This window comes from Oncorhynchus mykiss, chromosome Y, assembly GCF_013265735.2.
Source record: "Oncorhynchus mykiss isolate Arlee chromosome Y, USDA_OmykA_1.1, whole genome shotgun sequence".
Lineage (NCBI taxonomy): Eukaryota > Metazoa > Chordata > Actinopteri > Salmoniformes > Salmonidae > Oncorhynchus > Oncorhynchus mykiss.
In genome coordinates, this window is record NC_048593.1 from 37518676 (window position 1) to 37537450 (window position 18775).

The 18775-nt window shown below is 43.9% G+C and overlaps 1 protein-coding gene across 2 annotated transcripts in view; it reads left to right on the top strand.

Moving 5' to 3' along the window:
• ssh2b (slingshot protein phosphatase 2b) overlaps positions 1-18775 on the top strand; it is a 43601-nt gene that overhangs the window by 14163 nt on the left and 10663 nt on the right. The window contains exons 1-5 of one of the 2 annotated variants that reach the window (XM_036967360.1): positions 8521-9085; positions 16880-16992; positions 17380-17444; positions 17987-18108; positions 18194-18259. In XM_036967360.1, the coding sequence (XP_036823255.1) occupies positions 8970-9085; positions 16880-16992; positions 17380-17444; positions 17987-18108; positions 18194-18259 (482 nt within the window). In that variant the 5' untranslated portion in view covers positions 8521-8969. Of the gene's footprint in view, positions 1-8520; positions 9086-16879; positions 16993-17379; positions 17445-17986; positions 18109-18193; positions 18260-18775 lie in introns of those variants that run through there. The other variant, XM_036967361.1, reaches the window with a different exon arrangement.

The following is an 18775-nucleotide window of genomic DNA, read 5'->3' on the forward strand; positions in this document are numbered from 1 at the left end:
GTAAAAGTCCCCTGGCACAAGTACAGATTTAACGGCTGGCTGGTTGTCTGTCTTTGCAGAGTCATAAATGATTGATTTATCAAGTCTAATGACACAGCGGTCAGGTGATTGGCCGCCTCAGGCTTCCACAGGTTGTGATTGGCTATGTCAGGGCGAGGTGTGACTTTTCATCAGATACCTTTTATTGTTCTCTATAGATTACGTGCATCCTGCATGCATGAATACAGCAGACGTTGTATTGAACCCAGGTTGCCAATGTGACTTGGACTGTACTAGCCCTCTGAGCTAAAGCCTAGGTGACCCACGCCGCCACCTCTACACATTTACATACGTTTATTTGCTCAGCTAAAATGACATAAACCTCTGCTCTGTATGCAAGGCCCTACAACAGAAATGGGTTACTGAACAAATGAATCAAACCCTGGTATGAGCTGGTTCCAGAGAGGAAAGCGACCAGGAACGGCTTTCACAGTTTTACTCTACCCTCTTGCGTCAGACTTTGGGTTAGTGGACTTCCCTGTTTATCTGACCACAGTGATAGCGTCAGATACCCATTTGTACCCCACAGCCTTCCATCAATCAGGCTTTGGATAACCACTGTTTACTGTTTATCTGGTCACAATGTTAGTTAGTGTTCCTTGTGTTAATCATTACCTCCGAACCTGATTACTCACACAAGCACACGTTTGTTTTAATGTCCTTGTGGGTCTAAACAATTTTTTCCCATTTAAAATATCAGTTTCCCTAAGCCTTAACCCTAATTCTAACCCTAACCCCTAAGCCTTAAATTGCCTTTTCCCTTGTGGGGACCTGTGAAATGTCCCCATTTGTATAGATGTTCCTTGTTTTACTATCATTGTCAGGACGTCTGGTCCCTACAAGGATAGTGAAACAAAAAAAACACACACTTGAGTCTATGTCCCAATACTTAAACTTCTCAGAACATGCAGCCAGGTGACCTGATATGAGGGTCTAGAACATACAGCCAGGTGATATGAGGAGGGACTAGAACATACAGCCAGGTGATATGAGGAGGGACTAGAACATACAGTCAGGTGACCTGATATGAGGAGGGACTAGAACATACAGCCAGGTGATATGAGGGACTAGAACATAACAGCCAGGTGATATGAGGAGGGACTAGAACATACAGCCAGGTGATATGAGGAGGGACTAGAACATAACAGCCAGGTGATATGAGGAGGGACTAGAACATAACAGCCAGGTGATATGAGGAGGGACTAGAACATAACAGCCAGGTGATATGAGGAGGGACTAGAACATAACAGCCAGGTGATATGAGGAGGGACTAGAACATAACAGCCAGGTGATATGAGGAGGGACTAGAACATAACAGCCAGGTGATATGAGGAGGGACTAGAACATAACAGCCAGGTGATATGAGGAGGGACTAGAACATAACAGCCAGGTGATATGAGGAGGGACTAGAACATAACAGCCAGGTGATATGAGGAGGGACTAGAACATAACAGCCAGGTGATATGAGGAGGGACTAGAACATAACAGCCAGGTGATATGAGGAGGGACTAGAACATAACAGTCAGGTGATATGAGGAGGGACTAGAACATAACAGCCAGGTGATATGAGGAGGGACTAGAACATACAGCCAGGTGATATGAGGAGGGACTAGAACATAACAGCCAGGTGATATGAGGAGGGACTAGAACATAACAGCCAGGTGACCTGATATGAGGAGGGACTAGAACATAACAGCCAGATGACCTGATATGAGGAGGGACTAGAACATAACAGCCAGGTGACCTGATATGAGGAGGGACTAGAACATAACAGCCAGGTGATATGAGGAGGGACTAGAACATACCAGCCAGGTGATATGAGGAGGGACTAGAACATACCAGCCAGGTGACCTGATATGAGGAGGGACTAGAACATACCAGCCAGGTGACCTGATATGAGGAGGGACTAGAACATAACAGCCAGGTGACCCGATATGAGGAGGGACTAGAACATAACAGCCAGGTGATATGATATGAGGAGGGACGAGAACATGCAGCCAGGTGACCTGATAGGAGGGACTAGAACATACAGCCAGGTGACCTGATAGGAGGGACTAGAACATGAGATGAGATGATATGAGAAGAGAATAGAGCTAAAGAAAGGAAACAATTGTATGAGTGGAACCGATTTGTACCAGTCAGGCCCTCCATTCTCTGTAAGCAGTTTTGTGAGAGGTTTTATTTCAATAGTTTAGTCCTGGAAAAACAAGGAGAGATGAGGTTAGAAATAGCTGCTGGGACTGTTAAACACCTCCCTGTTGTATTCAGGTAATGTTTACCTTCATTTTACCAGGAAATGTAAAGCATTATACCAGTTTCTTAAAGTGGAACTGACAGCATTTTAGCAACATGAAATCTTAAAACCTGTTCATAGACATCTCAGGAAGATTTAAAATTAAAATAAAAATTTTCTGACAAGCGAGCACTTATGGTCGTTTTCACGTTTCATTAATTCTTAGAATGTTTATTTTATTTTATATTTTTTTAACTTTATTTAACCAGGCAAGTCGGTTAAGAACAAATTCTTATTTTCAATAACGGCCTAGGAACAGTGGGAACTGCCTGTTCAGGGGCAGAACGACAGATTTGTACCTTGTCGGCTCGGGGGTTTGAACTTGCAACCTTCCGGTTTCTAGTCCAACACTCTAACCACTAGGCTACCCTGCCGCCCCATGTCTGGGAATTACGTATACTAAGTCATTTGTGAAACTGCTATAGCAATATAGATTGCTATAGCGGCTGTGTCTTTGGACAATTGAATAGACACGGCAGTAAATAAAACCCAATAAAAAACATCTGTCTCGTCCAGGACTGGAGTCTCCGCAGACCGGTGCACCATAGACAATCAGAGCTACAGTAGGCCTTTAAGCAAACAAGCCATTTGCTACACAGGCCTGCCATCATTCACTTTGAACTGGACTGTGTGTTTACAGACAGTTGCAACAGCTTGACTTTAGATCATTAGAATGCATTCACCAAAAGACACAAAGTACACCTGAATGGATTTCTAAAAATATGTCAATACCACGCTAGTCCCCTTACATTTGGGAACTTTACAGTCCTATTGATCAAACAACCATGAAAGGTAGGCTCTCTCTCCATTATGCACAGTACCAGTCAAAAGTTTGGACACACCTACTCATTCCAGGGATTTTCCTTATTTTTACATTTTATAGAATAATAGTGAAGACATCAAAACCATAAAATAACACATATGGAATCATGTAGTAACCAAAAAAGTGTTAAAACAAATCAAAATATTTTATATTTGAGATTCTTCAAATAGCCACCTTTTGCCTTGACAGCTTTGCACATGCTTGGCATTCTCTAAACCAGCTTCATGAGGTAGTCAGCTGGAATGCATTTCAATTAACAGGTGTGCCCTGTAAAAAGTTCATTTGTGGAATTTCTTTAATGCGTTTGAGCCAATCAGTTGTGTTCTGTTGTTCAGTTGTGAGATGGTTTGGGTTGAGTTGGACCGCGGAGTGAAGGAAAAGCAGCCAACAAGTGCTCAGCATATGTGGGAACTCCTTCAAGACTGTTGGAAAAGCATTCCAAGTAAAGCTGTCATCAAGTGGCTACTTAGAAGAATCTCAAATATAAAATCTATTTTGACACAACACTTTTTTTTTGGTTACTACATGATTCCATATGTGTTATTTCATAGTTTCAATGTCTTTAATATTATTCTACAATGTAAATAATAGTAAAAATAAAGAAACCCTTGAATGAGTAGGTGTGTCAATACTTTTTACTGATACTGTACATCAACTAATTCTAGCCAGAGCAAGATGAGCTGAAATATATATATATTTTAATTTTACCTTTATTTAACTAGGCAAGTCAGTTAAGAACAAATTCTTATTTTCAATGACGGCCTAGGAACAGTGGGTTAACTGCCTGTTCAGGGGCAGAACGGCAGATTTATACCTCAGGGGTTTGAACTTGCAACATTCCGGTTACTAGTCCAACGCTCTTACCACTAGGCTACCCTGCCGCCCCAAATATGCCAACTGTATAACAGTCGTTCAAGTTCTTGTTAGCTAACCAAATGACACCTGCATCTCTAGCTGTGTATAGCTACTGAAAACAATGAGAGGAAAAAGTCAGTCACTCAACCACTCCTCCAATGACATGACATCCTCTTAGCAGCTAGCTAGCTATCTAGTCTACGGTAAGCCCTGTCTTTTTAACTTGTTACATCCACAGATACGCTAGCATATTAGCCACATTATGACTGACCTGTGATCATTGCCTTTGCTAGTTTGATTGTATTGACGTTCCCAGCCTTAGTTACGTTTGTCCGTTTTTGTCCGACATATTGAGTCATTGAATCAGTGCATCTGTGATTTCCAACCTGATAGCAATATTGTTTGGACTACCAAGAAATGTATTGGTGAATTATATTGAACTGAATCATCTATTCGGTCAACAATGTCATCGTGTACGTCATGGAATATAACCTATTTTTAAATACTCTTATAACGTTGTTTTTGTAGCATAAACTGGGAATTTCATATTTTTGACTATTATGATTGTTTGTTTCATATCTGCAAAGTAGTTAAAACCGCTGTCTGTTCCACTTTAATGTCAAATAGCAGCGACCAGGTGTAACCTTGCGGGTCAGTGAACAGCAGCAGTACAGTGATGTCGGGGGAGCAAAACATACACACTCACTCTAGTCCAAAGGGTATTCAACTCTTCTCCTACGAAGTCCGGCTGGTTTTCTGTCCTACTTGATAATTAATTGCACCAACCTGGTGTCTCAGGTCTAAATCGGTCCCTGATTAGAACAATGAAAAAATGTGGTGGAACAGGCTTGGGCGTCCGAAGTTGTTTGAGGGATCTAGTCCATGTAGTGTGGCCCACTGCATACAGGAAGATGACTGCCCAGACCCCGGTAGGCTAACATTAGGAACACCTTCCTAATATTGAGTTGCACCCTCCTTTGCCCTCAGAACAGCCTCAATTCGTCGGGGGGGGGGGTGGACTCTACAAGGTGTGGAAAGCGTTCCACAGGGATGTTGACTCCAATGCTTCCCACAGTTGTGTCAAATTGGCTGGATGTCCTTTGGTAATGGAAAAAGCAGGTGTTCTTAATGTTTTGCGTTCTCAGTGTATATTTATTGGCATTTGGCACCAATCCAGTCAGGTATTGAAGGTTATCTAAATAATGTACTAGCAGGAAGTCAGGGAGGCAGGAAGTTAATCAGATTATTAACGCACTAATCAATTAGTAAACCCCATCCCATCTCAGAAAGGATTACAGTATGTGTGTGTGTGTATTTTCGTGAGCCTGGTGTGAGTGTTTTTACATGTGGCTGTAGGGTCACCATGGTGACATGTGTGTGTGTGTGAACACAGACCCAGTGACATGGCTGGTCCAGCAGAGTGTCTGGTGTTTTTGTCCGGCATCCTCTGTCTCATTGAAAAGTTTGAATTTCAGTGGTCCAACCAGAGAGGTAGATGAGCTAGGCTAGGGTTTCCCAACCTTGGTCCTCAGGACCCCAAGGGGTGCACGTTTTGGTTGTTGCCCTGGTGCTACACAGCTGATTTCAAATCAACTAATCATCAAGGTTTGATTTGAATCAGTTGTGTAATGCTGGGGCAAAAACCCCTTGGGGTCCCGAGGACCGAGTTTGGGAAATTCTGAGCTAGGAAGAGGAACATTCCCATGTGTGTGTACACACACTGCACCTTTTCCTGCTTTCCCACTCACAGTTCTGCAAACATGAGCTCAGCTCCCTGGTGAACAAGGTTTCCGCAAGCACAGCGATATCCTCCGTGTGTGTGTTTTTGTGTGTGTGCTTGTTAGAGATGGAACGATTTGAAAGAGAGAAGACGTGTAGTGATATGAGGGAGAAAAGAATGTGGTAAGTGGGGGAGAAATAAAGAGCGATGGAGCAGGAAGGTGATTGGGTCATGAGTGTTCCTCATCCAATCAGTTAGCAGTAGAGGATGAAGGGTTTCTCTGTCGTCAGCTGTAGTATCCAGGCTTTAACAGCTCTGAATATTATACTATTAGCTTATTGGACCCACTCATCAGTATACAGTGGGGCAAAAAAAAATATTTAGTCAGCCACCAATTGTGCAAGTTCTCCCACTTTAAAAGATGAGAGGCCTGTAATTTTCATCATAGGTACACTTCAACTATGACAGACAAAATGAGAAAAAAAATCCAGAAAATCACATTGTAGGATTTTTTTAAATGAATTTATTTGCAAATTATGGTGGAAAATAAGTATTTGGTCACCTACAAACAAGCAACATTTCTGGCTCTCACAGACCTGTAACTTCTTCTTTAAGAGGCTCCTCTGTCCTCCACTCGTTACCTGTATTAATGGCACCTGTTTGAACTTGTTATCAGTATAAAAGACACCTGTCCACAACCTCAAACAATCACACTCAACTCTACTATGGCCAAGACCAAAGAGCTGTCAAAGGACACCAGAAACAACATTGTAGACCTGCACCAGGCTGGGAAGACTGAATCTGCAATAGGTAAGCAGCTTGGTTTGAAGAAATCAACTGTGGGAGCAATTATTAGGAAATGGAAGACATACAAGACCACTGATAATCTCCCTCGATCTGGGGCTCCACGCAAGATCTCACCCCTGTGGGGTCAAAATGATCACAAGAATGGTGAGCAAAAATCCCAGAACCACACGGGGGAACCTAGTGAATGACCTGCAGAAAGTTGGGACCAAAGTAACAAAGCCTACCATCAGTAACACACTGCGCCGCCAGGGACTCAAATCCTGCAGTGCCAGACGTCCCCCTGCTTAAGCCAGTACATGTCCAGGCCCGTCTGAAGTTTGCTAGAGAGCATTTGGATGATCCAGAAGAAGATTGGGAGAATGTCATATGGTCAGATGAAACCAAAATATAACTTTTTGGTAAAAACTCCAAACACAATGAGTTGAGGACAAAGAATGCTGAGTTGCATCCAAAGAACACCATACCTACTGTGAAGCATGGGGGTGGAAACATCATGCTTTGGGGCTGTTTTTCTGCAAAGGGACCAGGACGACTGATCCGTGTAAAGGAAAGAATGAATTGGGCCATGTATCGTGAGATTTTGAGTGAAAACCTCCTTCCATCAGCAAGGGCATTGAAGATGAAACATGGCTGGGTCTTTCAGCATGACAATGATCCCAAACACACCGTCCGGGCAACGAAGGAGTGGCTTCGTAAGAAGCATTTCAAGGTCCTGGAGTAGCCTAGCCAGTCTCCAGATCTCAACCCCATAGAAAATCTTTGAAGGGAGTTGAACGTCTGTGTTGCCCCAAAACATCACTGCTCTAGAGGAGATCTGCATGTAGGAAGGGGCCAAAATACCAGCAACAGTGTGTGAAAACCTTGTGAAGACTTACAGAAAACGTTTGACCTCTGTCATTTCCAACAAAGGGTATATAACAAAGTATTGAGAAACTTTTTTTATTGACCAAATACTTATTTTCCACCATAATTTCCAAATAAATTCATAAAAAATCCTACAATGTGATTTTCTGGATTTTTTTTCTCTATTTTGTCTGTCATAGTTGAAGTGTACCTATGATGAAAATTACAGGCCTCTCATCTTTTTAAGTGGGAGAACTTACACAATTGGTAGCTGACTAAATACTTTTTTGCCCCACTGTATATAACCTTATCTATTCTATATACATCTGCTATATGTTAGGATTAAATGTGTCTGTGATTTGAAATTAAATTGATAGATTGAATCCTTCCATGATCACATGCAATCTCGTGTGTGTGGCCGGCCCATCAGGTTAATCAAGGGCACTACAGCAGCATTGCTGCACACTGCTGAGCCATAATCAATCTAACCACTACACCTCATGGTCTTTCCTCTATACCACATAGTTGAGGGTCAGGACAACACAAACAAACATTAAGCCAGACACACCCTGAGACTATACAAGCAATTACAAAACATAATACACAGACTAGCACACAATGTGGTAAGATTAGGATGCTACTTGTTGTCATTTGACAGCTGAGAATATGAACATGTTTGTTGGTTTAAGCCTGTATTTTCCACAACATGAAATGTAGGCGTAGGCCACCTAATACATTGAAATCAACATGCTTGCTTCACAACCAGATAAACAACCCTGGTTAGGACCTGGCTCATGTTCTCCTCGTGTTATCTGATTGCTGTTGGATTTCCCAATCTTTGTTCCGTGTTTTGTTTTCGTCACGTTCTTACTGGAAGGAAGCTGAAAACAGCCGTGTCGTGTGTCGCTGCCGCAAGGCAGAAGGCGACCTTTTGGCGCAGATCTAGGATCAGCTTTCCTCCACATCCTGTAACCATAACGATCATTGGGGAGAACCACCAACGCCGATCTAAGATCAGTGTTTATGGCTTCAGGACTTCACCTTCTATCCCTGCGGAGCCTGGATTGAAGCACATGTGCGCAGTCTCCTCCCTTTCTCCCGGGAAGAAGTATTTACCGCAGCCCAACTGCGGGTTGGGAACATTCAGGATGTCATCATCTGAACAGAATACAGCTCACAGGGATCTTGATCCAGTCAAGTGTTTATTTGGCACCGATAATGAAGTGTATCTGGAGAGCGAATTGTGAAACGTTGCACATCTGTTTTTATATTGATTTTATTTGTTTACATTTTATTATGTTAGTGTTATTACATATGTCGACTTTGGACTAAACACAGCGGACTCGCGTTGTTTGGTGTGCTAGTGATTTGGTGCTCGTGCTTGAACCGTGTATCTGGATGAAATAAGAGTTTGAGGTTCTAAAACTAGACATCAGTGGCGTGTTTTTCGGTGTGTCCCCGATCGTGGTCAGTGCTGTACAGCGGTTCATGGTCACCCGTGCGTAACCAATCACATGGCCGTTCTGGAGTGAAGCAAGCCTCGTCACAGAACTACAGGTCGACCCACTCCCGTCCTCCACATCACAGCGATGCCTCCCGGTGTTGTAGCCCCGTCTCCACGGAGCTCTCCGGTCCGGTGCTTCTACGCCTTGACACCGTACTTCATAGAGGACTCTGTCATCTCCCAGAGCAGGATTGATCAGCTGTAAGTTTGCAGTTAACGGCTCCAGTTGAGCCCTGCTCCCATCTCTACCTTCATATACCCCAGTCAGTTTGCAGCGAAGCAGACAACTCAAATGCGGCATTTACATTTAGCTACATATTTTTTATTTCGCCGTTATTTAATCAGGAAGGGCTCATTGAGATTTTGAAATGTACTTTTCAAGAGCGTCCTGGCCAAGATAGGCAGCACCATGTCATTACACATTTAGACAGACATGAAAACTACAGGTGATCTAGTAAAGAAAATATCATAAAAATATCATAAAACATCAAATTAAAAACATTAACAGGTCAGGGAATCAGCCTCAATCTTTCATCAATGATTTAAAAACACCAATCGGGACACGTTCTTCCAGTTTAAAAGTATTTTTTTAAGGTGTTCCAAGACGATGGCGCAGAGTACATAAAAGCCCTTTTACCAAATTCAGTTCGGACATTTGGAACAGTTAGCATGATAAAGTCCTGCAAATGAAGAGTACCCACCACATTTCTGAACAATAAAAATGTCAAAATAAAATGGTAGGAAACCCCCAAAAATGGCTTTGTAAATAAAAGTATACGAGTGACTGAGCATAAGATTGAGTAGAGAAGGCCAGCCGATCCTTGTATATAAAGTGCAGTGGTGCGTAAGGGTTTTGCAGTTTAAAATGAATCTCAATGCTCCATGGTAAAGGGTGTCAATTGATCTCAAACACTGAGCGGAAGCATTCATATATAAAATATCACCATAGTCTAGTATAGGCATAAATGTAAGTTGTTGAATATGCAATTTAAGAGGCCGTCATCAATTAAAATTCCAAGATATTTATGAGGTTACAGTCTCTCATTGTCCTGACAGGTGGTGAAAGGTTCAGAGGTTTATTTCTTGCTTTAGAAAACACCATTAGTTTTGTCAGTATTGAGGATGAGCTTCAATTGACACAAGGTATGTTGTGCTGTTGTTTTTGTCAAGGGCTTCAGTGATATCATTTAAAAACCTTCATGGCTGTTGTAATTGTGCTATGCTTCTTCCTGAAGCCCGATTGGTACATTGATCAAATAGAGTTAGTATATAAAAACTCTTTTAGCTGTTCACTCACAAAGGTTTCAAGTATTTTCACCAGGAGTGACAGCTTTGAGATTGGCCTATAATTATTTAAGAGTTGGATCTCCCCCCTTTAAAAGTGGTAGGACAAATGCTGATTTTCCAGATTTTGTGAATTTCATTACATTCCAGGGTTAGATTGAACAGATATGTAAGTGGTTCAGCTATGAAATCAGCTGCCAGTTTTACAAAGCAGGGATCCAGAAGATCAGGACCTGCAGGCTTTCTCTGATCTAAGGATTTCAGGGCTTTATGTACCTCCTGCACTTAGAATGGCAAAAAGCTGAAAGTTTGACCAGCTCTCACTGGTTCATCCACACAGGGTTGTACAGAGACAGAGGACACTGAATCAAGCAGCCTACCATATGATACAAAGTGCTCATTGAAACAATTCAGCATTTCAGTTTTGTCATATTCAGTACATGTGATGGTAATTTCATTAACATTACTGTTACCAGACAGACTTAATAGTCTTCCAGAACGTTCTAGGATCATTCAGGTTCAGTGGTAACGCACACAATGTTCAGACGTGGCCTTCCTGAGATGAAAATGACACGTTTTGTAACTGGCTAAAAATAAGCCAATCAGCATCAGAACGTGATTTCCTTGCTTTAGCCCAGGCTAGATTACGTTCGTGAGTAATACAAGACAGCCCAGAAGAAAACCATAGATTATCCCTCCCTTTTAACCCTGAAACTGTGGAATGCTTAATCTGGCTCCAGTCAAAATAAAACAAATCATGAAGAAAGCCTGCTCATTAAAATACAGCCTGGATTCAAACCGGGGTGTCTGTAGTGATGCCTCTAGCACTGAGATGCTGCACAGCACTGTGCCACTCAGGAGCCCAGATAATGTGATTTAACCACAGATTCTAAGATGTCGTTGCGTCCAGTTGCAGGTGGTGCGTTTTTAATAATGGAACATATTATAAATTCAAATTATATATATTTTTTGCTCCATGAAGTAATCCAACCATGTCTACGCTTCCATTTTAATATTTCAAATCTCCGCTCATTGAGACCGGTGGGTCCAATGTGCCGCATGTCATGATAACACTCGCCTGTATTCGATCAATGAGTGAGAAGATTCGAAATGGAGAAGATCGCTGCATACCAATAGTTGGATTACTCACTGTCTCTCTCTCTGTTTCTCTCGCTCTGTCTGTTTCTCTCTCGCTCTGTCTGTTTCTCTCTCGCTCTGTCTGTTTCTCTCTCGCTCTGTCTGTTTCTCTCTCGCTCTGTCTGTTTCTCTCTCGCTCTGTCTGTTTCTCTCTCGCTCTGTCTGTTTCTCTCTCGCTCTGTCTGTTTCTCTCTCGCTCTGTCTGTTTCTCTCTCGCTCTCTTTCTGTTTCTCTCTCGCTCTCTTTCTGTTTCTCTCTCGCTCTCTTTCTGTTTCTCTCTCGCTCTCTTTCTGTTTCTCTCTCGCTCTGTCTGTTTCTCTCTCGCTCTCTCTCTGTTTCTCTCAATTCAATTTCAATTCAAGGGGCATTATTGGCATGGGAAACATATGTTTACATTGCCATAGCAAGTGAAGTAGATAATAAACAATACAAATTAACAGTAAACATTACTCACAGAAGTTCTAAAAGAATAAAGACTTTACAAATGTCATTATGTGCAAATAGTTAAAGTCCAAATGTACGTTTGGGAAACAGGTTTACATTGACAAAGCAAATGGAATAGACAATGAACAAAAGGGAAATAAACAGGGGAAACATTAGTAAACAGCTCTCTGTCCCGCTCTCTCTCTCTCTCTGTCTGTCTCGCTCGCTCTGTTTTTCTTGCTCTGTCCCTCTCTCTGTTTCTCTCTCTCTCTGTCCCGCTCTCTCTCTCTCTGTCTCGCTCGCTCTGTTTTTCTCGCTCTGTCCCTCTCTGTTTCTCTCTCTCGCTCGGTCTCCAAACATACAGTACCAGTCAGAAGTTTGGACACCTCCTCATTCAAGGGTTTTTATTTTATTTTCACTATAGAATAATAGTGAAGACATCAAAACTATAAAATAAAACATATATGGAATAATGTTGTAAGCAAAAAAGGTACTTAATTGTTTCCCAGAAATGATTTGATAATGCGATTTAAATGGATCCATTTGATCTTTTAAGTTGCAGTGCATTTATGTAAAAATGAACTGGGGAATAGTATTCGGTTGAAAAATGGATAATTGGTGGAGTACTGTGGGATACCTATATCCCAGTGAGCCTCCCAGGCCCATGTTGCCCAGGGTTAAGAACATACATTCTAGATGAGTAATATCACTTTCTTGTTTTGTTTTACACACTTTAAACTTATTCCGCAGATCCGTTGGCCCAAAGTCGCTTAAACATTCAAACGACTTTTAATATAAACTTAGAGAACCCCTGCAGTAATAAAATGTAAAACACTTTCATATGTTTCCGTAAGTGCAGCTACATGGCCTTCTGGGTTAGTTAGACCGATGGGTAAGCATCATTACTTTATCTAATATGGGTTTGTGCCTAATGTTGTATAAAGGCCAAAGCCATAAGCTAGTGACTCTGCAGTAGAGAGAGAGTGGCTGAAGCACTGTAGAGGAGGGTCAGGTTTAAAGATGGCCGTGCAGAGGTCTCACACACATTGTTTTCTTGACCTGTGTTTTTAAGCTCCTCTCTCTCCCCCTCGTTCGTTAGTTAGTTTATGAGCATGTCCAGTACAGTTAAGCCACCACAAAATTGGAACCAGCTGTGTGTTTGAAAGCACATTTCCGTGTGTGTCTTTTGCGTATTCTCTCTCCCTGTGTGTGTCCTCTCTCCCTGTGTGTGTCCATGTTATGGAGGAGGGTGTGTTGTCACGATAAAATAAAACAGTGTTGCTCAGGTTAAAAACCCATAGATTCAGAGTATGGAAAAAGTGTGTTTTCTCCACAAACTGTGTTTTGTGCCTTCACGACTGTATTCTACTGCAGACTAGTACTCTACCTTCAGTACTGTATTCTACTGCCTTCAGTACTGTATTCTACTGCAGACCAGTACTCTACCTTCAGTACTGTATTCTACTGCAGACCAGTACTCTACCTTCAGTACTGTATTCTACTGCCTTCAGTACTGTATTCTACTGCCTTCAGTACTGTATTCTACTGCAGACCAGTACTCTACCTTCAGTACTGTATTCTACTGCCGACCAGTACTCTACCTTCAGTACTGTATTCTACTGCCGACCACTACTCTACCTTCAGTACTGTATTCTACTGCAGACCAGTACTCTACCTTCAGTACTGTATTCTACTGCCGACCAGTACTCTACCTTCAGTACTGTATTCTACTGCCGACCAGTACTCTACCTTCAGTACTGTATTCTACTGCCGACCACTACTCTACCTTCAGTACTGTATTCTACTGCAGACCAGTACTCTACCTTCAGTACTGTATTCTACTGCAGACCAGTACTCTACCTTCAGTACTGTATTCTACTGCAGACCAGTACTCTACCTTCAGTACTGTATTCTACTGCAGACCAGTACTCTACCTTCAGTACTGTATTCTACTGCAGACCAGTACTCTACCTTCAGTACTGTATTCTACTGCCGACCAGTACTCTACCTTCAGTACTGTATTCTACTGCCGACCAGTACTCTACCTTCAGTACTGTATTCTACTGCCTTCAGTACTGTATTCTACTGCCTTCAGTACTGTATTCTACTGCAGACCAGTACTCTACCTTCAGTACTGTATTCTACTGCCGACCAGTACTCTACCTTCAGTACTGTATTCTACTGCCGACCAGTACTCTACCTTCAGTACTGTATTCTACTGCCGACCAGTACTCTACCTTCAGTACTGTATTCTACTGCCGACCAGTACTCTACCTTCAGTACTGTATTCTACTGCCGACCAGTACTCTACCTTCAGTACTGTATTCTACTGCAGACCAGTACTCTACCTTCAGTACTGTATTCTACTGCAGACCAGTACTCTACCTTCAGTACTGTATTCTACTGCAGACCAGTACTCTACCTTCAGTACTGTATTCTACTGCAGACCAGTACTCTACCTTCAGTACTGTGTTCTACTGCAGACCAGTACTCTACCCTCAGCACAGTGTTCTACTGCAGACCAGTACTCTACCTTCAGTACTGTATTCTACTGCAGACCAGTACTCTACCTTCAGTACTGTATTCTACTGCCGACCAGTACTCTACCTTCAGTACTGTATTCTACTGCCGACCAGTACTCTACCTTCAGTACTGTATTCTACTGCAGACCAGTACTCTACCTTCAGTACTGTATTCTACTGCAGACCAGTACTCTACCTTCAGTACTGTGTTCTACTGCAGACCAGTACTCTACCCTCAGCACAGTGTTCTACTGCAGACCAGTACTCTACCTTCAGTACTGTATTCTACTGCAGACCAGTACTCTACCTTCAGTACTGTATTCTACTGCCGACCAGTACTCTATCTTCAGTACTGAGGTCAGTTTCAGCCTGCAGGATGAAACATGGAAGCCCACCGCAAGTAGGCAGTTGGGAGTACAGTAGATTATTGTACAGTAGGAGGCTTGTCCCAAATGGCACCCTATTCCCTATATGATGCACTACGTTTGTCCAAAGCCCTATGGGCCCTGGTCAAAAGTAGTGCACTATACAGGAAACAGGTTACCATTGGGACACAGTCAGTGAGGTAGGCATAGTCCTCTGTACTGTTAAGTCGTCTTTCTGATTACTGTAGGTATTCAGTGATGGCCTGACTTACCACATCGCTCCGGCCAAATACCACACCCACTAGCGTTTCTTCCCTGGAGCGATCTGTAGAGCAGCGGAATTCATTTCGGGATGAGTCGTTGTGCAAATTCAGTGATACAGATGAGATACATTTACAACCATGTTAAAGTTGCACTATGCAGAAATCGCTCTACCATTTCCTGGTTGCAAAAAATGCTAATGGTTCGCCTAGTTTCAGCTTGTGTCAAAACAAGCAAGTTTAGTGTAGATAATCATTGTACCATCTCTAAACCACTGTAAAATATATGTTCCATAACAAAAAATATAGTATTTTCAGCTGTTTGAAGCTGGTGTGCAAAAACTAAACTTAAGGAACAGGAAGCATATAAATGGTGCGCATAGAACAGATCTACCACTTAGACTTGTTTTCAATGAGAATGACAGATCTATAACTCATATTTCTGTGAGAATTTGGTCTGGTCACCACCCCAAAAAAGTTTCATATTGCAGCTTTAAATTGAGATGTCAGCCAGGCTCATTTGTCAGGTTCAAGTGCTCAGGGTGTTTGTGTGGAATTGTAATTTTAGACGGGATGGGTGGGTCAGGAGCTCCACCTGGCTTTGCTGTTTTGGTAGTAGTTTAGTTTGACACCAAGGAGGTCCATTGCATGAGTGCACACACACACACTAGTTTGTTTTACTCTCATTGTAGGGACAAAACAATTTGATCCCCATTCAAAATCCTATTTTCCTTAACTTAACTCCTAACCCTAGTTGTAAACCTAAAAGTATTTTTCCTTGTGGGGACTGGCAAAGTCCACACTTGTCTGAATTTTCCTTGTTCCTTCCTGGTTCACAAACGCCTGTAGCGTTTAAGAGAACATCGCCCCTTAGCCTGTGGCGTTTAAGAGAACATCGCCCCTTAGCCTGTGGCGTTACAGAGAACATCGCCCCTTAGCCGGTAGCGTTACGGAGAACATCGCCCCTTAGCCTGTGGCGTTACAGAGAACATCGCCCCTTAGCCTGTGGCGTTACAGAGAACATTGCCCCTTAGCCTGTGGCGTTTAAGAGAACATCGCCCCTTAGCCTGTAGCATTTAAGAGAACATCGCCCCTTAGCCTGTGGCGTTACAGAGAACATTGCCCCTTAGCCAGTTGTGTTTATGAGAACATCGCCCCTTGGCCGGTAGCGTTACAGAGAACATCGCCCCTTGGCCGGTAGTGTTACAGAGAACATCGCCCCTTAGCCGGTAGCGTTACAGAGAACATCGCCCCTTAGCCGGTAGCGTTTAAGAGAACATCGCCCCTTAGCCTGTGGCGTTTAAGAGAACATCGCCCCTTAGCCTGTGGCGTTTAAGAGAACATTGCCCCTTAGCCTGTAGCGTTTATGAGAACATCGCCCCTTAGCCAGTTGCGTTTAAGAGAACATCGCCCCTTAGCCTGTAGCGTTTAAGAGAACATCGCCCCTTACCCTGTAGCGTTAAAGAGAACATCGCCCCTTAGCCTGTAGCGTTTAAGAGAACATCGCTCCTTAGCCGGTAGCGTTTAAGAGAACATCGCCCCTTAGCCTGTAGCGTTACAGAGAACATCGCCCCTTAGCCTGTAGCGTTTAAGAGAACATCGCCCCTTAGCCTGTAGCGTTTAAGAGAACATAGCTCCTTAGCCTGTAGCGTTTAAGAGAACATCGCCCCTTAGCCTGTAGCGTTTAAGAGAACATCGCCCCTTAGCCTGTAGCGTTTAAGAGAACATCCATCTAATAGGTCACACGGTCATCAGACAACAACCCATATGTAGTGGTGTGCTGGAACCTGGAAGCGGGTCAGGGGCACGGGACGGTCTGCTTTTGTTCCACTCTGTCTCTAAGCGACCTCCTCTTTCCCCTGTTATTCCTCAGCTACACTGTCTCAGGGGCAGCAGACTGGGCGGTTCTACCATAATCAATAGGATTGTATTGGTTGTTGTGAAAGCATTTTAACACTCTTCCTCCTCTCCATCTCTCCCTCTTGTCCCTCACTCTCTCTCCAGTATCAGTGAGAGCTTCCTGACAGTGAAAGGTGCCGCCCTCTTCCTGCCCCGGGGAAATGGCTCCTCCCCTACCTCTGCTTCCCGCTTCGCTCAGCTCCGCAGCAAACATGCAGGTACAGTACGGAGTAGACACATTATGGGAAACTGAGCACGGTAGTTTCATGTCCAGATCAATCATTGAAATGTATTTTATAAAGCCCTTTTCTGACGTCAGCAGTTGTCACCAAGTGTTTACCAGTTATCTGGCCTAGACCGCAAAGAGCAAGCAAAGAACCGTGGCCATGAGAAATTCCCTAATTGGTGTTTCATTTAGAGGAGAGAGTAATGAAAAGATGCCCGTGATAAAGCATTAATGTGACAGAGATTAGCATTTACTAATGAGCAGATATGCAAAGTCTGTACATGCAATAAGGATGCTATAAAGTGGAATGGTACAGTGTGGTGGTTGTTATCATGGGAACACAGAGTGCAGTGTTAAGTGTGTGTGTGTGTCTCTCCAGGTGACCTCCAGCAGCACCTGCAGACCATGTTCACTCTCCTCCGACCAGAGGACAACATCAAACTGGTGAGTAAACACACACACACACACACCTGCATGATCAAAACACAAACATAGTTCTCATCAACGCAATAGTCAAGATCTGGTTTTCACGCTTCCTTTCCTTCGCTCTCTCTTTACTTCCTCCTCTCTCTCTCTACTTCCCTCCTCCTCTCTCTGTACTTCCTCCTCTCTCTCTCTCTACTTCCCTCCTCCTCTCTCTGTACTTCCTCCTCTCTCTCTCTCTACTTCCCTCCTCCTCCTCTCTCTGTACTTCCCTCCTCCTCTCTCTCTACTTCCCTCCTCCTCTCTCTGTACTTCCTCCTCTCTCTCTCTGTACTTCCCTCCTCCTCTCTCTCTACTTCCCTCCTCCTCTCTCTCTACTTCCCTCCTCTCTCTGTACTTCCTCCTCTCTCTGTACTTCCTCCTCTCTCTCTCTGTACTTCCCTCCTCCTCTCTCTCTACTTCCCTCCTCCTCTCTCTGTACTTCTTCCTCTCTCTCTCTACTTCCTCCTCTCTCTCTCTACTTCCCTCCTCCTCTCTCTGTACTTCCTCCTCTCTCTCTCTAGGCTGTCCGGTTGGAGAGTACCGTGTACCAGGGGACTCGTTACATGGTGGTGGTCTCCACTAACGGCCGTCAGGACACCGAGGAGAGCTTGGTGCTGGGTATGGACTTCAGTCCTGCAGACAGGTGTGTGTGTGGACTCGGAGATCGTGTTGGACTATCACAGAGCAATGTGGTGTAGTAACACCGGCTTATTGTGTTGGTCTTCCAGCTCGTGCTCGGTGGGGCTGGTTCTCCCTCTATGGAGCGACTCACTGATACACCTGGATGGAGACGGGTAACAATGTCTCTCACACACACACCATACTGACAGGGACACACACCATACTGACAGGGGACACACACCATACTGACAGGGGGACGCACACCATACTGACAGGGGGACGCACACCATACTGACAGGGGGACGCGCACCATACTGACAGGGGGACACGCACCATACTGACAGGGGGACACGCACCATACTGACAGGGGGACACGCACCATACTGACAGGGGGACACGCACACCATACTGACAGGGGGACACGCACACCATACTGACAGGGGGACACGCACACCATACTGACAGGGGGACACGCACACCATACTGACAGGGGGACACGCACACCATACTGACAGGGGGACACGCACACCATACTGACAGGGGGACACGCACACCATACTGACAGGGGGACACGCACACCATACTGACAGGGGGACACGCACACCATACTGACAGGGGGACACGCACACCATACTGACAGGGGGACACGCACACCATACTGACAGGGGGACACGCACACCATACTGACA